The sequence below is a fragment of the Chelonoidis abingdonii genome, chromosome 3 (genome assembly GCF_003597395.2).
Source record: "Chelonoidis abingdonii isolate Lonesome George chromosome 3, CheloAbing_2.0, whole genome shotgun sequence".
In the NCBI taxonomy this organism is placed as follows: domain Eukaryota; kingdom Metazoa; phylum Chordata; order Testudines; family Testudinidae; genus Chelonoidis; species Chelonoidis abingdonii.
In genome coordinates this window covers 95,233,022-95,259,782 of record NC_133771.1, presented here as the reverse complement: position 1 = coordinate 95,259,782, position 26,761 = coordinate 95,233,022, and the positions used below count along the sequence as shown (strand labels likewise).

Below are 26,761 nucleotides of genomic sequence, written 5' to 3'. Positions count from 1 at the left end.
GCAGTTCTCAAACATCAAAATCCATAATTTCTTTAGCCTCTGTGATGATGAGGTTTAATGATGTTTCCCTCGTTGTTAAGATCCTTCTCAGTAATTCAGCAAAGACCCTGCTTTTAGGATTATTGGTTTGTTCCTGCTTCCATTTGATTCTTGAATTGTAGTTTTGTGCATCTCCTAGTGTTTGTATCCGTTGTTAGTTTTTGATTGTAAACTCCTCAGGTCAACCATGTCTTCTATAGCACATTCTTCTGATTTTATAGAAATTATAGAAATGTAGGGCTGGGAGGAATATAAACGTGTCATCTAGTCCAGCCCCTTGCACTGAGGCAGGACCAAGTATACCTTGGCCGTCCCTGAGAAGTGTTTGTCTAATTTATTCCTAAAAACCTCTAATTAAGGGTATTCTACAACCTCCATTGATAACTTCATAGCATTAGGAAGATTTTTGTAATATCTAGAGTAGGCAGAATTCAAATTTTATGTTTGTAATTATGACTGTTTATTTTTAAGGTTTTTAAATGTTCACAGTGGGGAAATTATGGGGTGGGCGAGAGAATTATGTAATGTGAGTAGATGTTGCAATTCAGAAAGCTTTATAAACGTTAAAACAAATAGTCAACATCACATCAAAATATACAAAGTAAATATCCTTAAAAAAAACTCTAACAGTGCTCAAGCAGCGTTATGCTTACTTTGCCTAAGTCTACATATCTATTATCACTGAAAATATGTTTTCATTGGTGTGTGTGGGTGGGTGGTGAAATCAACATTTACTGATAAAAATCTAATACTTCCAAGCCTATCTAAGTGCACTGAGACCTTTATCAGCTGTTAATAGTTGTTGGATCTCCAACTTTTGTTAGTTGTTGAATTTCACATAATTTCTCAGGCTATCAGAGAATATGTTAAGAGTTCTAATTTAATCACTTTCCCTGTCCATCAGATGTCACTTCCCTAGAAACTGTGATGTCACATTCCTACTAGTTAGCCAGTTATCCGTGCTCTTCCAGGAGAAAAGGAGTTGACAAATGAATTTCTACTGTATAAACAAGCAGAAACAAGGTCCTTTTCTTGCATCTCTAAATAAACAAAAGGCAGAGACTAATTTTGTTTTTTTTTCAGGTCATGTGTAAGCCTCATTCTGCTTGTTTCTCTCCACTCACATGCACTATGTTCCCCTATAAAAGCCTTCTTTTGATATTAGTACAGACACACAAGAAGAGGCTGTGCTGCTGAAACGTTGTACCAATTCACTTGAAAATATTTGTAAATGAAAATGTCCAAAGCAACATTAGTCTAAACCTTTTAAAAAGCAGTTTCCTACCCTTATCACTTCAATTCAGTTGTTGTTGTAAATTTCACAGTTCGTGCTCTGTGATGGTCAGACAGGTACTGAATAATTTTAATAGTTTCTAACTATACCAAAAAAAATACCACAGGAAGGAATACCTTCTTTAATTATGATTAAATATTCCTAGCAGTGAACTTGAATGATTCAACAAATTCCATTGTAAAAGGATGCTCAAAATACAGTATAGTTGAAATAGGGGTTGAAATACTCTATGTGGTTCTCTGGAGTATTTCACTGATAAAAGGCTCTTAAAAATCCCTTACTATAAAGTTGACTTTAGCTTTTCTCCCAGCTACATTAAATCCAATTATAATTTATTTCCCTTTGTCGTAAACAGATAGTTAAGGGATAATGCCTCTTTTTACCTGTAAAGGGTTAAGAAGTTCACCTAGCCTAGCTGACACCTGACCAGAGGAACCAATGGGGGAACAAGATGTTTCAAAAGGAAGAAGGGAAGTTGTCCTTTGTTGAGAGTTTTCAGTTTTACCCGGAGTGAAAAAGATCAAGGAATCAGTCTCTTATCAGAGTAGTAAGTTTTAGAAAGGGATAAATAGGTTTGTTTATTTTCTTTGTAACTTGTCTTGGTACCATTAGGGAATTATCAAAATTGGGTATTTGGATATTTTTTTGTGTAACTAAATTTGTGCTCGAGGAACATCCTCTGTGTTTTGAATCTGTTGTCTTTGAGAGTAGCTGGTATGCTAATCTCTCCCAAAGGGTTTTCTTTTACCTTTCTTTTCTTTAATTAAAAGCCTTTTTCTTCATACCTGATTGATTTTTCCTTGTTTTTTAGATCCAAGGGCGTTGGATTTGGATCCACCAGGAGTTGGTGGGAGAAAGGAGGGGAGATGGTTAATTTTTCCTTGTTTTAAGATCCAAGGGGTTTGGATCTGTGTTCACCAGGGAATTGGTGAAGTCCCTCAAGACTACCCAGGGAAAAAAGTAGTGCTTGGGGGGCGGGGGGCAGTGATACCAGATCTAAGCTTGTAATTAAGCTTAGAAGTGTCCATGCAGGTCCCCACATCTGTACCCTAAAGTTCAGAGTGGGGAAGGAACCTTGACACCCTTTTAATAACACCTTCTTACAATAATTAAAAAAATAGCTCCCAGAGAAGGTGCTGTGCAGAAAGATCTTTGCAGAGTGTCATATAACTACAGCACTTCTGTTCTGCAACATGGGTTAACAATGACTGATTGCAATCTGTTTTTAACTGGAAGAAGAAATGTAGCATAGCAATATTAAGAGATTAATTGTAATTTTCTAATCTGGAAATTGAAGTGCAGCTGGGCATCAGTACAAGTTACTGCAATTTTGTGATTTATCAGTCATGACAAATTATCTTCATCTGTTTTAAGGCAGAGGTTTTGTTTTATCTTTATTCAATTTTGCAACTGCACCAGTTTCAGGAAAGCTTTATATGTATAAGTGCTAGAGATGCCCATTCATTTTGAAAATGTCAGTTGAAGCTCAGCAGCATTAATTAAAGCTTTCTTCCTTTTTTCCTCTTTGTCAGTGTCTCACTGTAGTTTTATAGAACATTTGTATAAAACAGTGATTACTGGTAATTGACCTGCATATGTTGAATAATCTTAAAATGTTACTGAGAGTTTAATGTTCCTTGTAAATTGAGAGGTTTCCAATTAAATAAAGTTCTTAAGATAATCACTTTCAAAATTAATCAAGTAATATAAGGATGTTACTAAAGATCTTATTGACTTAATTGTGACAAATTAATAAATGCAACCAGTGCAATTACTGTAATGGTTTTATCAATTGCATTTTTCATAATTTATCCATAAATCTATTTTTCTGCAACACAAGGAGAAAATAAAAATTACTTAAGTGTATTAGATTTAGATCAGTGCAAATCAATCTCTGAATACTGTCTGCCATATCTTTAAAATAAATCTGTGTTGAAGTGAGCTATTATTAAAAAGGCATTGCTTTATTTACATAAAAAATCAAACCAGGCCCATTAAGGAGTGAGAGAAAATAATCAATCCAGTTTGATCTGTTAAACTCATTTCCTAATCAAGGTTAGCTTAGAAACCCTGCTATATTTATAGCTTAATAGAATCAACTGTGTGAAGTTGGTTCTATTTGAAATAACCCCAAATCTTCAAAAGCCTTAAGATGATTACTCAGTCACACAGACCTTCCCACAAATGCTTAAAGGATTGGTGGCTATGAGGTAACTGTGCCTCAAAGAACTGCAAATGATGAACAGAAAACAGTTTTTTTGTTGTTTTTTTTTTGTATTTTAATTAAGGGTTTAAATATATGCAAACACCCAATAAAGGCAAAATACTACCATCCTAAGATGGTCATCAAAAATTCCAGATGAAGAGACTGGGCATAACTCAGACTGACCTTAAACAGATGCATCAATAAACCTCTCGGGTGGTTTGCCATGAGCAGAAACTGGATCTTTGAAGCATTTAAAAAAAAAATATCCTGAAAAAATGGAAAAGCAAATTCTAATTAAAACATATATTAGATCAATTTGACTTTTGAGTTTGTTGAGAATCAAAGGGACTTTTCTCTTGTATTGATTATTTATTAAAATTCTGTTATGTTTGTTTAAAAAACAAAAAACAGACCCTTAAAAAACAGAGAGCTGGTCCATCAAAGCTGTATAAGCCACTCTCACAGATGCAATATATGCTACTACCAGAATCTGACCAGAGATCTTTGAGGCAGGGGACCATCTTCTTGTTCCATGTATAGCACCTTGCACAAAGGCATCTTGATCCAGTACTAGGGCTCCAAAGCACTACGGAGGTACAAATAAATAATATCAAATTTAGGTCTTTAAACCAAAATGAAAACGTTATTCCCTGGGTAAAAATAACACATCTGCTTTAAGAGGAAGTTACTGAAGCATTACTCAATTTACTTCAGAATTTCACAGGGAACAGAATTTTTTTCCCTCCTAATGGAAGAAATAGTAGGAGAGGGCCAGGTAGGGTGACCAGATGTCTGGATTTTATAGTGAACACAGAATATTTCTGTGAACACACAATCTTAGTGCTCCTCTGTGGTGGTTAGATGTTGCTTGTAATTATTAGAACTGGGAGCTCTGGGTGTTAGGAGTCTGAAAGGACAAAAAGGAGGGGGGAGGAGTGGAGGAGATGGAGTGAGAGTTAGAGTGTGCAGCAGCTGCTTGGTAAAGGGGTTTCCACTGTAAAAATAAAGTCCCATTGAAGCTTGTTAGTACCTTGCCTGCTTGATACAACATCTTCGTAGTAAGCACTTCACAGCCAACTTGTGGTTGTATACGCCTGTAACAGGGTGCTGGTGCAGAGGCACCGAATTAGCCCTTGCTCAGCCAGCCCCAATCAGGGGAAATAGATTGGGGCTGGGGAGAAGTCTGGTGCCTGGCCTTTAGAACTGGCTGCACCTGTGGACCTGAGGGTTTAAGGGCTATAAAGTCTGGCTGGGAGCCAGAAGAAGGGGGAATGGCCAGGGGAAGGTCAGTCTCCAGGCTGAGGGCAGACTCTGTGTGGAAGAGGAGATTGTAAGGCCTGCAGGCTCTGTATTTAGTATATCACTGGTGGTGGGAGAACCTGGTGTAAATAAAGCCTTGGGTGCTGAAGAACTAGAAGCCTCTCTGAGCTTTATTGGGGCAGCCAGTGGGTCCCTGGAAAAGGGGCGGGCAGAGAACCTGTTACAACACCATATATGGTTGCCTTACATTTTCATTGAAGGTTCTCTAGTAAATTAGTTGATATTCTGTATCATTTAATTTTGTATGTCAGGCTTATTCATGTTTAGAACTGATCAAATTGTTCATTGAAGAAAATGTAGTACCTGAGTAACTTGTTTCATGAACATTTATCCTAATAAACCATTGCTTCCACAAATGTTGGTTCAAAAGCAAATGAAAATAGTATAAACACTGCTGAAGTGAAATACAGCTGAGAATTTGCAAAAAGGTCCTGGAGAACTTGTTCAAATTCTTTCTTTTCTGTGGCATATAAATTGTGTTATTCTGCTGAAGCTTCTACCACAAAGGTACCATAATGTACCTTTCAGCTCTTAGATCAGCAGTATTTTCTTGGGATACTTTCATGTACTACACGATCTTATAAAAAGATCATTGTCACTGAATATACATTTCCAAACCAGGGCTGATTCATATTGTACAGTGTATTGTCTGGAGTGATATCCTAGGCTGTAATTCAGTCAAAGCTCAGCTGAGGCATTATATTGTTGCACTGCTCAAGTGGATCATGCAAAACAGCGAATTCCTTAAAAACAAATTCAACCATCTTTTCATCTCAGGAGCATTAGTAGTTTTGTAGAACACTTTCTAACAAAATTAAGTATAGCTTAAAGATTTGAAATCTTTGGGGTTTTTTTTAGAACTTCACCTGAGTTACCATATATACTTGTTCATAAGCAAATATTTTTGGTAAAAAAGTGATGCATCAGGGAGCAGGAGTCAGCGTATAAACAGGTCTACACCAAAATTTGATGATTTTAAACTCTATGGAATCATTGACTATCTAATACATTGTCATTTTGTTTACCTGGAGCATCTGCAGGCATGGAGCCCTTCAGCTCCCTGTGGCGTGCCAGTTCCCACAGCTCCCATTAGCTGGAAACAGCAAACCACGGCCACTGGGAGCTAAGGGGCCTGTGAATGCTCCAAGTAAACAAAACGTCCAGGCCCACTAGAGGCTTACCCTAGCGGGCCAGGAGCCAACATTTGCCAACCCCTGAAATATAGGGTCGGCTTATGAAATGCTCATATAGTTTTACTATTTTTAGCTAACCATCTTGAGGGATCATCTTATAAACGAACGGGCCAATGAACAAGTATATATGGTATTAGTTTTACCTAGTCTTGTTTTATTTTCCTGAAAATTTAAAAAAAAACTTTTTAATTTATCCCCATATTTTGCCATATCATTGGGTTTCAGTTGTGGTAATGCTGGCATAACACTGAGGATTCTTTATAAGCGAGAGAAATTTACCATTAGATCTAGGCAGTCTCATGTTGGAGAGGAATGAGGGTTGCCAGAGAATCTGCATCTAATCAAACAGTTCAAGATTAATTCTCTGAGTCACCATCTCACTGATCTATTGCAGAACATCCTATGTGCAGGGATCACCTCAGTCTGTGTTGCATGTTCACTTGAAGGCAAGACGTGGAGACATTTGCACCCCTCCCCCCAATTATCTCCAAGGAATCCTAATCTATTTACAGGCCAAAATATGTACAGTATGTACAGTCTTCACCCTATATATAAATAACTGACAAAGTCGTCAATTTTTAAATTTTTTAACTCTTAAAATCTGAGATTTTCCAGGGGTCTACCTAGCCCTCGGACTCCTGGAAGGTTTTTTGTGTTTTAACTAGTAACATCCTGGGGCTCCACAATACCCACTCCCCTTCTGTAATAAGGGGACCCTAGAACTGACCCTGCTTGAAGGTTGAGGTTATGTGAGAAAATTTCAAATGGACATGCCCCTTACCCCATCAGGTTGGCTGCATCAAGAGCAGGAGCCCCACCAGCCTCCATACTTCTGACGTCTGTGCATCTTCCCAAAACCACCAAATCTCTGAAGAGTGAAGCATAAACCTCCAGGGGACTCTTCAGATTGGTTATCCAGGTGAATTGATCTGGATGGGGAATGTGGGCGCTAAATGGCCCCAGCAAGGCTGGGTTTTCCCCACTATTCATCAACAGGCTATGTGGTTTGTTACTGGTCATAGCCGGAATTGTATGTCACGATTGTACGTTATGATGATTTTTTCTCAAGGATATCGTTTGAAAGTATAGTATGGAGCAGGATGTCATGGTGTCTCTCATTGGCTAATACTGAAATCTGTATCCCCAGGGGTCCTCATTCTTTCTCCTAGTCTGTCTTGAGAGCGTTGGGGAAGGAGGAGAATAGTGTTTCCATATCAGTGTTTTTAAATTATCTTACTCTCCCAAAAGTTTGTTCATCTAGTAATAAACGATACACCCTCAGCAAGGCAAACTAATAGAATTCCAGCAGCAGCTGTGGTCGAGGCACTAATATCACTTACATCTGGGACACCAGAGGGAAGGACAAAATGAAACTGCACAACCATAGGGCAGTTTAAAAGCTATTAAAAAGACAATTGAGACATGCATAGAATGACAGATATTGGCAGGTAAGCCATCCAAACAGTTTTGTTTGTTCTAGAAATTTTTCTTCGTGGATTGTAACTTTTTAACCTAAATGTAATATTTTATTTAGAAAGTTAACTACTTCTTAGAGAAGTATCAATAGAAGCAAATAATCCCTCAGCAAATGAAACAAAAGACTTTCTCACTGACATCTGTGAAACATTATTGCTGTGCTTCTCCACAGTGGCTTATAATGGAATAAATGGGGGAAATATTCATTATAATTGGATTTTAATAGTAGATATATATAATATCTTATAAAGCTGTTAGTGTTGATATTTGCCTTTCAGTGGTTTCTACAAGCCATAGAGAAGAGGGTATTTTTATTATTAGTCTGTGAAAGGCAAATAATTGGAGATATACCAATCTCCTAGAACTGGAAGGGGCCTTGAAGGGTCATTGAGTCCAGCACCCTGCCTTCACTAGCAGGACCAAGTTCTGATTTTTGCCCCAGATCTCTAAGTAGCCCCCTCAAGGGCTGAACTCAAAACCCTGGGTTTAGCAGGCTAATGCTCAAACCACTGAGCTATCTCTCCCCCTGTTCCTCCTTCATGTAGATAACTTTTAGTTGAGAACATAGTCTTGGTATGTTTGTCTACAGTAAACACCCCCAGTAAAATGCGTTGAGTCCCAAGGCAGATTTTCTGCTCAACCTCTCTGGATGTCCATTTCCGTCTTTTCATACTCTGTAGGGTATGCAACACATTGGAGCACACAAAATACATCCCCTTCAAGAACACATGTAATTGATTTGAATTTTTGATAATTTTTGAAATGAATGCAAATATTAGAATATGCAGTCAGTGAACAACGCAACACATTTTGGTGTTCAGCAGATACAGTATGGAAACTATACTTACTCTGCTTATTCCACAGTATCACTTTGTAAATAAGTTTAATTACGTAGATTCATAGTTTAAACTGCACCTTTTAAAATGTCACTGGTGGACATCTCTCTGAGGCTTTGAAACTGTCTTTTCAGTGCTGAGCATATTATGATAAAGCTTGACTGACAGCCAAGGTTTTAATTGAAGTGGTAAATGCTCCCTGACTTGCTTCTGACTGAGACAGAACTCTGGGACTATGATTATTTTCTGTCTAGATAATAAAGTGTAAATAGTTCTGTGCGTAACAAATTTGTTCTCTAGGATAATGTATCAAAGAGATGTTCTCAGTAGCCCCACTTTTAAAAGTGATTGGCAAAGGATCTTTAAAAATCAGGTTGTTCCTTTTTTCTTCCTTGTGATGGATAAAGAAATCCTAAAAGTATTTTGACAGCTTTTTAACAAAACCTTAAAGTTGAGGAATGTCAGGTTAGTTGTTCTCTGATTTTGCTGAATGACTTCTGGGATGTCTCAGGGATGTTCATTTTGAACCCCCAACACCTTAACTGCAAATTCTGGGAAGTTAAATCTAACACAGGCTTATATTAGCCAAAACATTAGTTTTTAATGTTAGATAAATGATAACAAAGACTTTATATAGCCACACTAAAAATTCCTTCTTTCAGTTGCTCAATTTTCATTTTTGTGGCTTTTGAGATAATGTCATTTTGTCTTTCTCCAGTCAAGTCTTCCTAGTTAGGGCCTGGATTCTTGATGTGAAGAACGTACAGAAGTTCTATATTTTGGAGATGGGGGAAGGGGTAAAGTTGCAACCTTTTAGCCCCTTATACATCATAAAGAATATAAAAAGTATACAAGCTCATATTTTTAACTCCACTGTTCATCTTTAAATAGGTAAGTATAGTTACAGTATTTATTAAATGTCACAAGGCCAAAAATGCAGAAGAATCATGAAATAAAAATGGAATATACAAAAAAAAGGGGGGGGGTTGAGGAATGTAGTATTAAAAAGTTATAGATGTGTTCATTCTATTGGAAAGTTTTGTCAAAGAGGAAGCTAGATTTAGTATAGTTTACGAACACCTTTTAAAAATCTTGGCTGATTTTTTGTGGAACCACTTGCTGCTTTGTATCAGAGGGGTAGCCGTGTTAGTCTGGATCTGTAAAAGCAACAGAGAATCCTGTGGCACCTTATAGACTAACAGACGTTTTGGAGCATGAGTTTTCGTGGGTGAATACCCACTTCATCAGATGAATGTAGTGGAAATTTCCAGGGGCAGGTATATATATGCTAGCAAGCAAGCTAGAGATAACGAGGTTAGTTCAATCAGGGAGGATGAGGCCCTGTTCTAGCAGCTGAGGTGTGAAAACCAGGAGAGGAGAAACTGGTTCTGTAGTTGGCAAGCCATTCACAGCCTTAGTTCAATCCTGAGCTGATGGTGTCAAATTTGCAGATGAACTGAAGCTCAGCAGTTTCTCTTTGAAGTCTGGTCCTGAAGTTTTTTTGCTGCAGGATGGCCACTTAAGGTCTGCTGTAGTGTGGCCAGAGAGGTTGAAGTGCTCTCCTACAGGTTTTTGTATATTGCCATTCCTAATGTCTGATTTGTGTCCATTTATCCTTTTCCGTAGAGACTGTCCAGTTTGGCCATGTGTGTTATGCATGTTTAAATATATATATACACATTTATAAATGTGTTTGAATAATTAAAATGAACAAGGCAAGGCATTTATAAGTTAATGTCATAAATTCATGTCACAGTTGCAGTTTAACTCAGCTGTTAAATCTTAATTTTATAAGATTATGATATAGTGCTTTATAAAACCATATGAAATTATTTGTATAACCTGATGAATGATGGTAGTCTCCCAGTTGTCAGTGTATGCTATCCAATGCTTTGAAGCTTCAAACCTTTGTAAACGGACAGTTTTCCCTTGATCTGAAAATTCTCCACCAAATTGGAAGGGTTGGAATACTTTGACCTTATCCTGCCTTGAAAATTGATGGTGGCCTTTCTTTCAGAAAATGATTGCTTGCTGCTTCTAAAAGAAAAGCTGACATTTTCACAACATTTTTAATGTTATTACTCAGGCATGGTTACTAATCTGAAATAGAAGAACCCATTGTTCCAGAATCTGAAGCAGGGAGGCCCATCTTAACTATCTTTCTATCAACTTTTTACAAAGCAACCTGAGATGAGTCAGTGAAAAGTTGGCAGTGGAGGGAAATGTCTGGTACTTCTGTAGTGGATTGAGGGAGAAGGGTTGAAGAAGATGCTCTTTTTTAGTCCTCAGAGTAGCCACTAGTCCAGTCCACAGTCCTCTTTACAGCATTGTTGATTTCAGGAAATGCATGCTGCTGGCAAAAACAAAGCACGTATGAATGCCTCATAGATACCTGTAGCTTTTATTTATAACAAATTAACCACTGAGTAAAACAGTCTTTCTGTGGGACTCTCTAGTTTATTGTTTAGTATTTGAACTGTAGTAGTGCCTAAAACCCTAGATCAGGAATGGAGTGTCATTGTCGTAGGTCCTACATTAATACATGCCTGCAGTGTAATTTAAGTGAAGGCACAACAAGCAAATGGTAACAAACATTAGGCGGCAAGGGGTGGGAGGTGAAGATAAATGAAATAGCAGGTATTTACATAGGGTTACCAGAGGCAGTTTTCTATCAGTAGTCCTCTAGTTAATTGATAAAATGTGTTCAGCTGCAGAATTAGTACAGAATGTTTTCTTTCCCTTATAAATCACTTATTCATTCCTGAACAGACTTTCTAAAAGGCAAGTAAAGCACTTCGAAAATTTTTCTGTACAATCCTTTTCTGGTAGTAGTACCATATCCTCTTGAAAGGAGTGTGGGTTAGATTGCTTGCTTCTGGATGAAGAGCAGTTTGCAAAAAGATACTGCCAGAGCGAATATGCTGCTTGTCAATATACAGCTGAGTGAATAACAGGCTTTTTATGATGGAAGCAGAGGAAAGACCTCCTTTCTCCTTTACCTGCTGGGATTGCTGAAATGTGGTGATGTGATTCGTGTCCTTTTATTTCTCCCTGCAGAGACAAAACCCGTAGTAATCAAGTAAGAACATGTTGGTGGCACCCAATCTGGTTATTCATGTATTATGAGATCTTGGACAGTGTGGTGTTTTTCAAGGTCTAATCGTGATGTTCAAAGATGTGTTTTAGACTAGGATAAATGGATTTAATTTACTCTAAGTACTATAGGTTGTGTATTTTATATATAAGCATTCTTTACATAGTTCCTTTCAAAACTCTGTAATTTTTTTTGTCAGGTATTTCCAATTCAGAGGGTGTTTTCATTGGTTTCTGAGAATTCTTTTTATATTTATACTGATTCTATTCATCATCCCAAATTATGCAGGTTGTTGCAGTAGTGAATTTTGCTCTAATAGCTTTCTCTTTTACATATTCTAATTTATTATTATATGGATGGCAGACCTGTAGAATCCTGTTAATGATTTTTGATTTGCTGTTCATTTTTCTTTAGGGGACTCTATTAAAACTAGTTCCCACTAGTATGCATTATTTCTATTCCTGCTCGATGTATTCTATTGCCTATAGCCTTTGGAAATTGATTAATTAAACCCTTAGCGCATAAAGCAACAGGAACATGAATTGTTTAGCTTATTCATTAGTGTATTTCAGGAAACATATTTAAGAACTGTGGTGAGATTAATTTTTATTCAAAATAATTGTGTTGATGAATACAAGTTAGAGGAATTTTTCTACTGTAACATTGAAAATCTGCACTTAAATCCTTAGCTTTTCTAATAGCAATGTTTAAATTGTTTGTGTACTACTCCACTACCCTGTTTGTCTGTCTTTTTGTCTGTCTCTCTCACGCACAGACACAGGCTTGCATCTAAATTTACTGCTTAGCTGAGTACCTTATGCTTCCTGATCTGCTAGCCCTCCATCTTCCGGGCACTACTAATGTCACCATATTAGCATAAGACAGGCAATCAGATGAAAGGAGTATAAACCAGTGCCCATTTGAGTGCAAATAGATGCACTACATTTGAACAATGAGGCATGACTAGAAAGGGTTAACATGGAATATCAGGATAAACAGAATAGAGACAGTTATACAATTAACCCTAACCAAGAGTGCATATTGGCTACTTTGATTAGTAACCTCACAATTAACCAACATCAATAGGTGCAGTATTGACAAGCTCTAGTGTTCAAAAGTCACAGATCAAAACCCCAAAATCCTAAATTGCACAGCTCCAGGAGCATCCCAACAACCATATTGTGGCTCACTCATAATATGGTCAATTGTTCACCCTTGCGCTGGGGGAAGTAATCCATGCCAGCCCTCTGCTTGTACATTACAGAGGTAGAGACAAGGCCATGTTGACATGCAGAGGGAGAAAAGTGGTGACCCTTCTAGAGGCTGCTCTCCCTCACTTCACAGTGCCACCTATGATATGGGTAGTCTGCACAATAAGGTAAGGGAGGGCATTATGTTGCCTTGCTCCCCTACACAGCCATGTAAGAAAAGAGACTAACTCACCCTATGTATGTATATATTAGATTTTATGTATAGGTAAGCCAAGGTACTCAAAAGTAAATATCATTTTGAGTGCCCAATTTGAGACACTTCAAAGGAACCTAATTTTCAGAGCGTGCTCTGCACTTTTTGAAAACCATGTGCCTTTTTAAGTGTCTAAAGTTGGGTACCCAAAATTACAAGAGGCTTTTGAAAACCCTGGCTAGGGCACCTATAAAACCCTCTTAGGCAGTGGTTCTCAAACTTTTGTACTGGTGACCCCTTTCACATAGCAAGCCTCTGAGTGCGACCCCCTTTATATATTAAAAACACTTGAAAATGTATTTAACAGTATTATAAATGCAGGAGGCAAAGCGGGGTTTGAGATGGCGGCTGACAGCTCGCGACCCCCCCCATATAATAACTTCATGACCCCCTGCCCCAGGTTTGAGAACCCCTGGTCTTGAGGATCAGATGCCTACCATTCTTGCCTGTATCATAACTCCCCATGTTGGATTATAGTACTGTGGTTTGTTTCTGGTGATAAAAGTTGGTCAGTTTTTCATTAAGTATTAAAGCAGTAAAATTTAACCTCAGTTCAGGGAAAATGGAGGATTATTCTTAAGAAAGCATTTCTGAGGTGTACTCTGTAATACCGTATAAAATATCTGATATTTGAAGAGGACAAACCTACTATAGCCATCTCGTTGATTGGCTGTCAAGAGTCACATGACCTACAGAAGCATTGTGCTTAACTGGAGAGCACAATTGGGACAAATATCTTCATTGGTAGCTCATTTTTATGTGAGTATCTTTGTTGCTGAATCTTTAGAACATATTCTTTGTTTACTATTGATTCCTTTCATGTATTTAGTAAAAATGTTGAAAGCAATTATGTTTGTTTTATCATATTGACTTACTTTATGCTATCTGGTTATGTGGCCGGCATGACTTTTAAAATATTTAACTTAATATGAAAGGTAGACATTGAACATATAAATAAAAACCTGTATTGGTACTGACCTTTTTTCACTTCTGCTAAGGAGGCTTCATTTAATAAAATACTGTTCTGAAAATGTAGTTGTGTCAGATGAGAACTAAACCTTAGAATTTTTACACTGTATGAATGCTGTTTATTGGAACTGCCATGACTGGCCATTATGAACTGACACACAAAAGTATCACTTATCGAAACTGCAGATGCCTGTCTGGGTGTAACAATCAATTTAACCTAAATGGAATGTTCCCATGGAGTTTTTTTTTTTCTTTGGGTAGAGGCATAAGGGAAGATAACTAATAAAATTGACATGTATGTCATCTGTGATAATGTATCATGTTAACTTTTGAAACTTATGCAGAGCATTATAATGAGCAATGTACTCTACCATCTGCCTAGCTGTAACTAGTTAATCATATAAGATGCATAGATTAAAAAATATATATTGTAGCACTATGTGGGCACTTACCACAGTGGGGTCCTAGTCCATACCTCAGGTTTCTAGGCACTACAGTCATACAAATAAATAATAATATTTATAATGTTTTTGCAAGTAACCTTTCCGAAACAGAACCATTTTAAGTAAACACAAAGCCTGAGATTTTAAAAACCTGTCTAATGATTTTTAGAAAGAGTAGGAGAAAAATGTAACTCTACTAAATATCTCTCTACACATCCCCACAGTTCAGACTATAGGGGATTTGAATTGTGTGTGGATGATGTAAACACAAACCAAAGAGTACTTAGTTTGCTTAAAGGTAGTCCTCTTTAAACGGCACTAAATTAATGTGGAGTTAGGTACATTATAGATAACATCTGCAGCATCCGAACAGGGGAGTTACAGCACAGTACACTAGCGCTCCCTACAATTAACATCCTGTAGTCTGAACTGTGAGGCCATGTAGACAAGCCCTTAATTTCACATCATTTGTTTTGAGACCAATTTTACAGAGCAGCAGATCAGATCATATCAACTATCATTCCATTTAATCTGAGCAGTTTGTTTAAATGGAATTTAAAAAAATAGGATGAGAGTTTGAACCACAAAATATAGCTGATCAGAAAATTTTTTCCCATCCCACAAGAATTTTTGGGATTTTGAACAATTATCTCATCCTGAACTGATTCAAAAAGTGAAAATCCTGAAGATTTTCCTTGAAATAAATCTTGAAAATAAAATCATATTTGATTGAAATTTTCAACTTATTTTTATTATAAAGTAACTTAAATTTTTAAGTGAAAGGATTTTTTGAACAAAATAAAACTTTTCATTTAGAGAATATTGAAAAGAGACATTTCAACAATTTCAAAACTTTTTTTAATTTTTTTTGAAACTTTATCTAAAGCAACCCTTTCTCACAACATTTTTGGTTGCAACAAATTGGCATTTTCCATCGTTTTGTTGAAAAATTAACAACCCTTTCTTCCACAAATGACTGATCCATAGCTAATCATGCATAATCAACTGCTTTTGACTTGTCAAATAATTCTGCAACATGTGGATCTTGCCATTAGTTGGAGCAGAGAGGTTTCTCTGGGCTGCTCAATTATTTTTACTTAGAGCTTTGTGAAATTTCTGTAATGGAAACGCAATATCATACAAATCACTTATGACTAGTGCTATGCCCTTGTCACGGAATCTGTGACTTCCAGAGACCTCCATGACTTGAGCCCCTTGCTTGGGAGCTGTAGGGTCCCCGCCACCCTGGGAGCTGCCCGTAATCACCGGGAGCTCCCCAGAGTACAGAGCGGCGTGGCCAGCGGGGCTGCCCAAGAGCTCCAAGCCAGAGCCATCACTGCAGGTGGTGGGGGTGCCCTGAGCTTGGAGCCACTGGTGGTGTGGAGACCCTGCAGCTCCGAGCCAGGCACCTCTGGGTGGTGTGGGAAGCCTGCATCTCTCCATTTTGTCAGGCATATTTTAAGTAAAAGTCATGGATAGCTCACGGTCTTTCATGAATTTTTCTTTACTGCTCCTGCAAACATCGGATGCCTCAGCTGGGGTTCCCTTCCTTTAAACCCTCACTCAAGGCTTGTTAGAGAGATCTGATTTCTTTTCTGGGTGGTAAGGACCAGATGCCCTGACATCCCTCACTCTCCCTGTGCCAGGTCTTTTAGTGGAAGTACAGCTAGCTCCCATAGTATCTCTTCAGAAAGTGGCCACATGCACTGATCCCTATTCCTGTGATATATTCTAGGATGCATCTTTTTTCCCCTAGATGAAGTAAGGATAGATTGCAGTAGGACCAGTGTTGTACTGCCCACTCCCCTGAATATCCTGATGGGATGGAGAGAATATGCCTGCTTTGTTGGCCCCATGAAGATGACGTAGCAGGGGACAAGGTCAACTATCTGCAGCAGAGTGTTGCACAGATGCCAGCTGGCCAGTTTGCTGAAAGTACTGAAACTTGTTTGAATTTAGAGTGCAAACCTGCCATTTTGTCCCATGACATCTGTGTAAGCCAAAACCAGCAGGTTTCAGATAATACTATTTTTAATTACTTTGCGAAGTTGCAGAAATCTCTTTGCTTATTTGAAGAGACTTTTCTGATCAAATGTCTAAAAAGACATAAGTCTACATACAGTAGTTGTAGTTCCCTCCTTTCGTGAAGACAACAATACAACTCCATGAGGATCTTTAGAAGAAAAAATGCAATCTGAAGCCTGGAAGTTTGATATTTACTTTTAATGGAGTAGAAGTGGAGAACACCTGTGCCCTATTATTGTCACCTTGGACAAGGAGAATCTGCCACCCACCTTAAAACCTGTAATACTCCAGCCAGTACTAAAGAAACCTTCACACATGCTAGAAACCTTGCAAATGAAGCTGATTGGAAATTTTCTGATGGAAAGTTTGTTTGTTTTTTTGGTCAGAAATGTCTTTGTCACAATTGAAATCTGCGATGGGACCGTGACTATTTGCTGAAACTTCCAATAGAAATCTGCCTGGTTTCCTGTCACCACCTTTGCCTGACTCCTCAGCAGCTCCCCTGAATAGCTGCCACAGTGCAGGGACTGCCAAGGCTTCAGACTCCTGCAAGGCTGTGGGGCATATTTTGTTTCAGAAACACTAAAAGGTTCCCTCTGCATGAATAGTGCAGTGTTACCTAAACAAAATGTTGCAGAATTTCATTTCCATGAAAAAAAATTGAGATTTTGACTTTTTGTTGCAATTTGAGACAACTTTTTCTCCCCAGAAAAAAAACTCAAATTTTTTTGTGGAAGTGGAATTCAGTTTACCAGTGAGCACCACTTGCAAAATAGAGTCCAATGTATAACCTCCCCTGTGTAAACCAATCGAGAAGATAGTGAGAAAAAAAAAAAATCTCCAGTGCCTCCTGTCCGTTGTCAGTCAAGCTTCAGGTCAGAGCATAGTAAAGAGGCTGCATTTGTGTCTTTGGGTATGTCTGTACTGCAGTTATATTCACTGCTGGCCCATGCCAGCTGACTTTGGCTCATGGGGCTCAGGCTAAGGGGCTATTTAATTGCAGCATGGACTGCAGTGTGGACTTGGACTGCAGCCTGGGCTCTAGGACCTTGCAAGGTGGGAGGGTCCCATAGCTCAGGCTCCAGTCTGTAAAGATTAAATTTTATTTGATGAAGTGTCATGAGCTCTTAATTTAATTTTGAAAACATTAATCATGGTTAAAGAGTGCCCTGAAAGATGGTGGATAGCTATCACACCTGTAGTTAAGATCTACATTATCAGGTAGTGTCATAGCTTTCTTACTCAGATTTGAACCTTAGCGTTCATAAACTGAGAAGCTAGCATGAACTCTCTAAGCTTAATTACCAGCTTAGATCTGATCTCACTGCCACCAACCAGGAATCCCAGTTTCTGGTACACTTAGGTCCCCCAAAACTTTCCCTGGGGAACCCCCAAGACTCAGATGCCCTGAGTCTCCTAACAAAGGGAAATAAACTATTCCCCCACCTCCTTTTACTCCTCCCAGGCTTCCCTCACCAGGCTACCCTGAGAGATTACTGATCCAAACTCTTTGAATCTAATCCCCTTCCCCAGAGGCACATAGATTCAAGGAAAACAGAGAGAGATTCTACCTCTTCCCCCCTCCGCTCCTCCCTCCACCAGTCCTGGGGAATTATCCTAATTCGCTGGGATAAAACAAGGGAACAAGAAAGAAATCCAACAGGTTTTAAAAGAAAGCTTTATATAAAAGAAAGAAAAAGACATAAAAACATGATCTCTGCGTTAAGGTGACAATACACAGGGCTATTGCTTTAAAGAAAAATATGAAATAAACAGTCTTATTCAAAAAGATATCCAATTTAAAATATCCACAAACTACACACATTAAATACAAAAAATAACAACAGCCTATTATTTTTCTACCCTTGTACTTACAACTGGAAACTGAGATATAGAAGCTTGAAGATAGAAAAAATCCCCTCTGATAGCTGAGAGCCAGACAAAAGACACAGACCCAACATTCCCTCCCTTGAGCTTTGAAAAATCCTGTTTCCTGATTAGTCCTCTGGTCAGGTGTTTGGTTCTCTTTGTTAACCCTTTACAGGTAAAAGAAACATTAACCCTTAGCTATCCATTTATGACAGGTAGGATTTATGTTCTAAAGTTTTATGAAATCTTTTATTGAGACTTTATAAATGTAATATTCAATACTTCAATTACAGTAGAACCCAGAGAACCCAATCAGAATCAGGGTCCACTGTGCTAAGCATTGTGCACAAACACATGAATCGCCAAAGAGCTTATAATCTAACTTTAGGAATGCATAGTAATCATATAAACATACATACAGATCAGCCTTTAAGTGATCCATCAATGATCGTCTAATAAAGGTGGAGCGGAATTGTACTCAGACATTTAAGGTGACTATGGGGTAGTCTCATAAAACAGAAGGTGGCCTAGTAAGGGTGTTACTTGTACAAGTTTCGTTGTGTTACCAATTAAAAGCTTTGAAGTTAATTCTCTTCTGGTAGCTACAGTGTCTCTAATATATAGTATATTTTATTAGCACTTCTTTATAGATGCTAATGACCTTTTCTGCCTTTTCCCCCCTTTAGTGGGATTGGTCGAAACTGGCCCTGGGCTTCTGGAGGAAGCAGTATTCTGGCAGAATTTGGAACTCTGCATTTGGAGTTCATTCATTTGAGCCATTTGTCTGGAAACCCAGTGTTTGCTGAAAAGGTTAGATTCTTCGGTAAAACTTTTATATTAAAAAATGAAAAATTGGAATTTCTGTAATTTTAAGTGTGTCACAGTAAGCAGGTGAATAGTTTCTGTGGGAATCCATATTAATGAACACAAAGCACATGGCTGAATTGACATTCATTTTGTCATGGATATAAAAATTATAAAAGCACTTATTAGCCACATAATATCTGGAAGTTTGGTTAAGGGGTAAATTCATGTAGATTAGGCATTTGGAACGCAGCACCTATTTTAGTTGATGTAACTTCCTTGGTTAAGGTGAAAACCACAAATAAATTTTATAGTCAGATAATATATTGTAAAAAGAACAGGAGTACTTGTGGCACCTTAGAGACTAACAAATTTATTTGGGCATAAGCTTTTGTGGGCTAAAATCCACTTCATCAGATGCATGCAGTGAAAAACACAGTAGGAAGATATATATACACAGAGAACATGAAAAAATAGGTGTTGCCATGCCAACTCTAACAAGACTAATCAATTAAGGTGGTCTGTTATCAGCAGGAGAAAAAAACTTTTGTAGTGATAATCAGGATGGCCCATTTCAAGCAGTTGACAAGAAGGTGTGAGTAACAGTAGGGGGAAAATTAGCATGAGGAAATAGTTTTTACTTTGTGTAATGATCCATCCATTCCCAGTCTTCATTCAAGCCTACTTAAATGGTGTCCAGTTTGCCAAGTGACCAGGGAGGTTGAAGTTTTCTCTAACTGGTTTTTGAAGGGCGATCCTTCACTCTCACAGATCTTGGGAGGCAGGTCTGTCGTCGCTTACAGACAGACCCCCAACCTGAAGCAAGTACTCACCAGCAACCACACAACAAAAACACTAACCCAGGAACCCATCCTTGCAACAATGCCCGTTGCCAACTCTGTCCAAATATCTATTCAAGGGACACCATCATAGCACCTAATCACATCAGCCACACCATCAGAGGCTCGTTCACCTGCATATCTTCCAATGTGATACATGCCATCATGTGCCAGCAATGACCCTCTGCCATGTACATTGACCAAACTGGATAGTCTCTGTGCAAAAGAATAAATGGATACAAATCAGCCATCAAGAATTAAACATTCAAAAACCAGTCGGAGAACACTTCAACCTCCCTGATCACTCAGTTACAGACCTAAAAGTCGCAATTCTCTAACAAAAAAACTTCAAAAACGGACTCCAATGAGAAACTGCCAAATTGGAATTAATTTTTTTTATGATATACTATGTTCATGCAGAAGTACAAAGGACTGTGACCTTCTAGCAATCACTTTGATGCGTTTTTTAAAAAATACAGGGTGTCACTACTATAAGTAAGGGATTTGGGAGTCTTTTCCATTTCATGTCTGTCTTTATAGAGGGTTTATAACTTTTTGAGGAAAGTACTCTTTTTTATGTGACATTTCTCATATTTGTTTACAGCCTAAAGGTGCATTTTTTCCAAGTTTGGTAAAATTCTATGTGGCCATTTTTGAGTTTTTTGAGCTTTAAAAAAATAACATTTTCACTACTTCAGAAATTGTTGTGACTAGCCCTGCATTCACATTTAGATAACTACAACTGGATTATTTTAAAAACTTCAAATGTGGCTTGATGATTTTTTACATATTTGAAGAAACAGCACATACAAATAATTGTTTAGACATCCTAAAAAAGACTGTAGTGCATGCACAGTATGTTTTTTCTATTAAGTTTTTAACATATTGCACCAAAGTATAGTATTTCATTTCCTGAAGTACAGATTTACATTGAATCAATGCAGATGTGTTTATTGGAATAGATACATATTTGAATAAATGTACTACAATAATTTTATTATCCCCACGTGTATGGAATATAAAAATGTTCCCAGTGAATTGTTTCTTTAATCACAAACATAAATACATTTTAATAAGAAAAATGTATATTATTCTTTCGAAATATATAATGTGCCTATCAAAAGACCTCTATGCATATGTGCAATTGAAAAAATCAAATCTGATATCAAGAAAGAAACTCCACAGGAAAACCAGAGTTTATCTATTCAACATCTCCCTTAATGGCTTTGTTAAAGAGATCTGCAGCATGCTCTGAAGGTCAATAGATTTGATTCTGTTGGACTAAAGAGGGAGATGAAATGGTGGATATGCATCTTCTACAGGTAGATTTATTAAATATATATTCAAAGATTTTTTTATTTTTGAAACAATTACTAAATACAAAAAACGGCGTGCAAAGGGATTAAAATTAAATTACTGGTTCCTAGGCAACTGTAATTCAGCTACATTTAATATATATACCACGGGCATTTATATAAAATATTACTATGTACAAGAGAGTAGAATTATAGATGTTGTAATCATATGTTTTTATTTCCTGCCTTTTGTATAATTTAGATCTCAACAAGAGTATTGCATTAATGTAGTCTACGTACTTTTAATTTTGTTTATTAATTAGAAATATGTCAAACGTATACAACAATATATATATTTTTAAATGACTTTTCTCTGTTAAATTGTGACCTCTTAATAAGAAATTCCAAGGGAAGCTGTAAACTTTGTTTAGCTCCAAAAGCAGTGGTCAAAGCTTTTAATAGAGTATTAAGTACATAAGCTTCATGGATTGGCTGAACAATGTACTGTTACCATTATGTACAGTGCAATTTTAAAGCTCACACAATTATTGTAACCTATGAAATGCATATGCAAAACAAGATTAAGGATATAATTTGTTTTAAATAAATCTGATTTTCAAAGGCTTTTTTCCCCCGACTCTCAAGAAGTGACATTAAGATAACATTTTATTTTTTAAACTAGTATTAAGAACACAATAAAATCTAATGAAAGTGCACAAGGTGATAATCTTGGCAAAGAAGCCAAAGATTTAAATAACCTTTAAATGGAACTACATCCTGTCTCATAGAGGTTGGAACTCCAAATCAGACCTGGGGACATCTTGACTATGTTTTAGGGAGAAGCTTCCAGTGTTCCTGCCTTGCTCTTTCTGTTCTGTGGCTAAATCATGATCTTCCTTCCTCAGTGCAGTTAATCTGGTATCTTTCATTAAAACTCCATCAAAATACTACATGTGCACTATCTACAATGAGTCATGCTTGAGGGGCACTGAGACGTCAGCTAATGCAGAATATAGCTGCTGTCTTGTGGTCCTGCAGTGAGCTCAGTATCAGTGGAGTCCTGAGCCACTGCACTGTGAAGCCCACTCTAGGATAGAGACTTTACTCTGCAAAACAGTCCATTATTTCAGTGCTCTATATACTGTTCAAAATTGAAGTTAATTCCTAGCTACAATCTGAATTACTGGTTTAAACGTGTAAAGCTCTTTATGATTTGGGTGACTGAGAAACTGCCTTTCTTCCTGTCATGCCACAATGGCTGAGTTTAGCTGGAGTGCCCAAATGCCAAAGATTTAACATCTGAGGAGCTGGGTGGGAAAACATCTTCAGTAGAAGGCGCTCAGTTTTGTAACTCATTTCCACCATTTTGTTTCCCTCTTTAGTTGAACAGACCCAAATCTGTTGACCTTCAGGAGCACACTGCAGATCTCTTTACCTTGACCTTTTCTGAGAGAGAAATTGAATGGGGCATCTCTATTTTTTTCTGTGGAGCATTTTAGTTGATTACAGTAGATTAGATTTATGTTTATTTTAAAAAGAAATCATTTATGCTTATGCTTAGAGGTCTTTTGATAGGGACAGTATATATGTTGAAAGAATAATTTTTTTTTAATTAAAAATATATTTATGCATGTTGATAAAAAAGGATGCACTGATGCTACTTGTATTTAATGGGAATATAAGACTGGATCAAGTGCACATTGTTTGTTTGGTTTTCTTTGTAACAGGTAATGAACATTCGTAAAGTTCTGAACCGGCTTGATAAACCAGAAGGTCTTTACCCTAATTACCTGAATCCCAGTAGTGGTCAATGGGGTCAACGTAAGTATGGCAGTTCTTTGGAACTGCCAGTTAACTATTTTACATACCATCTCTAGGAGGAAAAAAACTCTTGTTTCTTTCACTCTTACCAATTGACAAACCTGAGTTTCACTTGGGTTACTTATTTTTCTACCCACTTCATATATGTTAATGTATATTTCTCTGACCTCTAGCATATTCGTTAGTAGAAAGCTTTTGAATGAGTCTAAGTGTGTGGTTGAAAAATGTCTTTTTTCATTGAAAAATTTAAGCTCTGTTAAGGCTGCTGTTTAAAGAAATGCTATCAGCTTGTCTTGGATCAAAATTCTATGTTGGTATTGGTTTAGTTTTGGTGAAGTTAATGAAACTGTGCCAGTTTATATTAGCTGAGGATTTGCATCTATTTCTTCTGTGAGTGCTTCCCTGCATCCATTACACTGTAGGCGTATGTGTCTCATGCATTGGTTCCAGAGAGTTTTCCCTAGTGGTATCTATAGGGGCTGCCCTGCCCAGACCCCAGCTCTGAATGGAGGGCATAGAGGAAGGAGCCACCCCACCACCACTTGAGTTTTTCTTACCTTCTGTAATCAGTAGTAGGAGCATTCTGTGTTCACGGCCTCGCTCCTTGAGAACAAACTTGTGGGTACTTTAGCTAACTTTTGCCTATTGCTACAGCGTTTCATCCATTGGACATTATTTTTCTTTCTGTATTTTCCTTTATATATAAAATTATTACCTATTAGTTCATTTTCTGAATTGGGCAGATCTCCAGGTCTCACCTAGTACAGGGGAGCCTATGCCAATGTCGCCAGGTTTCAAGCCTTGCTCTGGTTGTCAAAAGCAGATTCCTATCAGTGACCTTCATTCACACTGTCTTAAGTGCTTGGATGGGGGCCACATAACAGACAGATGCTCGATATGCCAGGGCTTAAAAAAAACAATGAAAAAGCTGAGGGAAGAGCAGCTTTGATGTATTCTTACAGAGGCTGCTCTTAGATCAGTGTCTGAACCCTCTTGGTTGTCAAAAGAAAGCTCAACAATTACTCCTTCTTGGAGTGTTCTCCCAGCTTTACCAGCAGATAAAAGCCACAAGAGATTCCCATCACTGGGACTGTATTCTTTAAAGTCTGCACAGCAACTAGACACCCATGGCTGGCTGGTGCCAGCTGGATCAGCCTGAGCCCGGAAGTCTACACAGTAATAAAACAGCCCCACAGCCCAACCCTCACATGCCTGAGTTGGCTGGCACAGGCCAGCCACATATGTCTAGTTGAAGTGTAGACATACCACTAACACAATCAGAAGCATATGAAATCATAAGTATCACCTTCTTTGAAGCCCAGGGCCGGGGACTGCTCTGCAGAAGGTCATGCTGGTACTGATGGTAGAGTGTGCCCTTTGGCTTGCCGCTCCCCTGTACTGGCTCACATTGATTCCCATAGACCTTTGCCATTTACACCAGTATACTCCCAGGGACTACTGAAACAGGCGACCACTTCAGCTACATCATCAGATCGGTCCTCACTGATCATAGCTGGAGAACTACCTATGTTGCCCTACAGGCCTATATAGCAACAAGAGACCTACTATGCTGGTCAGTACAAGCATTGCCATTGATTCAGGGTAAAGACCCTATTCCAGCACCATTGCAGGTTCCACACTCATAAGCTCTAGTGCAGTCTGCTGTGGGCCCATCAACCTTAAGCCCTATACTGGATCCATCAGCCTCTTCTATGCCCATCTCTCCACCTCTGGTACTGCTCCATCTTGTCGCACAGTAGCCAGAAGTGGGAAGCCTTTCGTTCTTCTCCTTCTACTGTGTTCCTGGCATAGATTCATAGATTCCAAGGCCAGAAGGGACCACTGTGATCATATAGCCTGACCTCCCATATTAACGCATGTTATAGTATTTGCCAACATAATTCCTAGAGAATATTGTTTATAAAAACATAGTCAATTTAAAAACTAGTCTGCTGAGATCCTGAAACCGGTGTCCAGACCTTCAAGTCCCTGCATTTGTCTAAAGAACAGGAGTACTTGTGACACCTTAGAGACTAACAAATCTATTTGAGCATAAGCTTTCGTGGGCTACAGCCTGCTTCTTCGGATGCATAGAATGGAACATATATTGAGGAGAGATATATACACATACAGAGAGCATGAAAAGGTGGAAGTTGTCTTCATTTGTCTAGATACACTCCCTCCCCTCCCCGCCCCCTGAGTCCACTCAGCTGCGGGAACTCTGGTATTCTAGTTGCACCTTTCAGAGGCAGTATGGAAGTAAAGCAAGCATTTGTGGGACATTTCCCTATTGACTTCTTCAGAGTAGCAACATGGTCTTCCATCAACACGTTTACTAGACAATAAGCACTTATTGCTTGCATCAAGAAAAAAAACAAACATGGGAAAAATGATTCTACAATTCCTCTTATGATGAGACTTCAAGGCCCATCGTGTTTGATAACAGCTTGGGAGTCACCTAAAGCGTAAAAGACATATGCAAGTACTCGAAGAGGAAAGAATGGTTATTCGCCATCTTGTAACTGTTGTTTTTCGTGATGTGTTGTATATGTCTGATATATGCCAACCATCTTTCCCAACACATCACAGTCTACCATTGGCATGCCAGTCCAAAGGAACTAGAGGAAGGGAGGGGGTGGCTCCATTCAGAGCACAAGGAGCCAGAGCATGAGCAGGTACTGCTAAGAAGAATTCCCCAGCACTGGTGGTGCATGAGATGTACACAGACCTACAGTTTAATGGGCATATGCAACACATCTCAAAGAACAAGAGTTATGAGGAGGTGTATAACGTTTTTCTACAGCTGAGTGTTTATTCTGCTGACATTAAATGATGCTGGCAGACAATTAAGGAAGTAAGCTAAACAGATTTATATTGCCTTCAATTCCATTGGAAACATCATCTAACAACTAACAATTAGTGGGGAATGAATATGTAGAACCGGGATCGGCATGGGTTGTTGAACTAGAAAGTGTTATTGGAATCCCTTTTTTTATATTGTTACACTATTAAACAGTTGTGGTTTGGGGGTTTTTTACATGAAGGGACATTGGTTTGCTTTTACTGTGGAAATCCCATCATCAAAATTCTTCTGAACAGTTGATTCAGCGCACCCATTGAAAAGAAACAAAATAGAAATTATTAAAATATTTGGGCCAACATCCACAGAGGTACTTAGGTACCTATCTCATGCCCAAGCCCCAGCTGGATCCTCAAGCCAGCTGAATATAGGCATTCCCCGACCTGCCTCACCTGTTGGACCTGATCTGGTAGGCATGCTTTGAGCACAGCTATTGGATTGAGGCTCATTCAAAATCCAGCAGAACGAGGAAGAGGTAGTGGTGCCACCCTTATAATTTTTAGCCCATTAGATAGAGCACTCACCGAGAATGTGGGCACCCCCTTCAATTCCCCCCCTTTGGCTGAGGGCGAGAAGGGTTCAAATCCTTTCTAAGGAGAGAGCCCTAACTATTGGATTTTGGGATATTCTAAGGTGGGCCTCTTTCCATCTTAACCTGTTCCACTTTGGATAGATGCTGAAATAGTCATTGGGCCAGAGAGAGACGGAGAGACTGAGAATGACTGTTGTCGTAGCTTCCTACTCAGATTTGAACCTGAGCATTCATAACTGAGAAGCTAGCATGAACCCTCTAAGCTCAATTACCAGCTTAGATCTGATCTCGCTGCCACCAGCCAAGTGATTTCCAGGACTTGGCTCCCTCTCTGGTCTCCCAAAACTTTCTCTGGGGGACCCCAAGACTCAGAAGCCCTGAG

General features: G+C 38.4%; 1 protein-coding gene across 1 annotated transcript in view; it reads left to right on the top strand.

Annotated features, from left to right (window-relative positions):
* The window catches only part of MAN1A1 (mannosidase alpha class 1A member 1), a 210,266-nt gene that overhangs the window by 134,595 nt on the left and 48,910 nt on the right, over positions 1-26,761 (top strand). The window contains exons 6-7 of the mRNA XM_075063907.1: positions 18,915-19,038; positions 22,894-22,987. Of these exons, the coding sequence (XP_074920008.1) occupies positions 18,915-19,038; positions 22,894-22,987 (218 nt within the window). The remainder of the gene's footprint in view (positions 1-18,914; positions 19,039-22,893; positions 22,988-26,761) is intronic.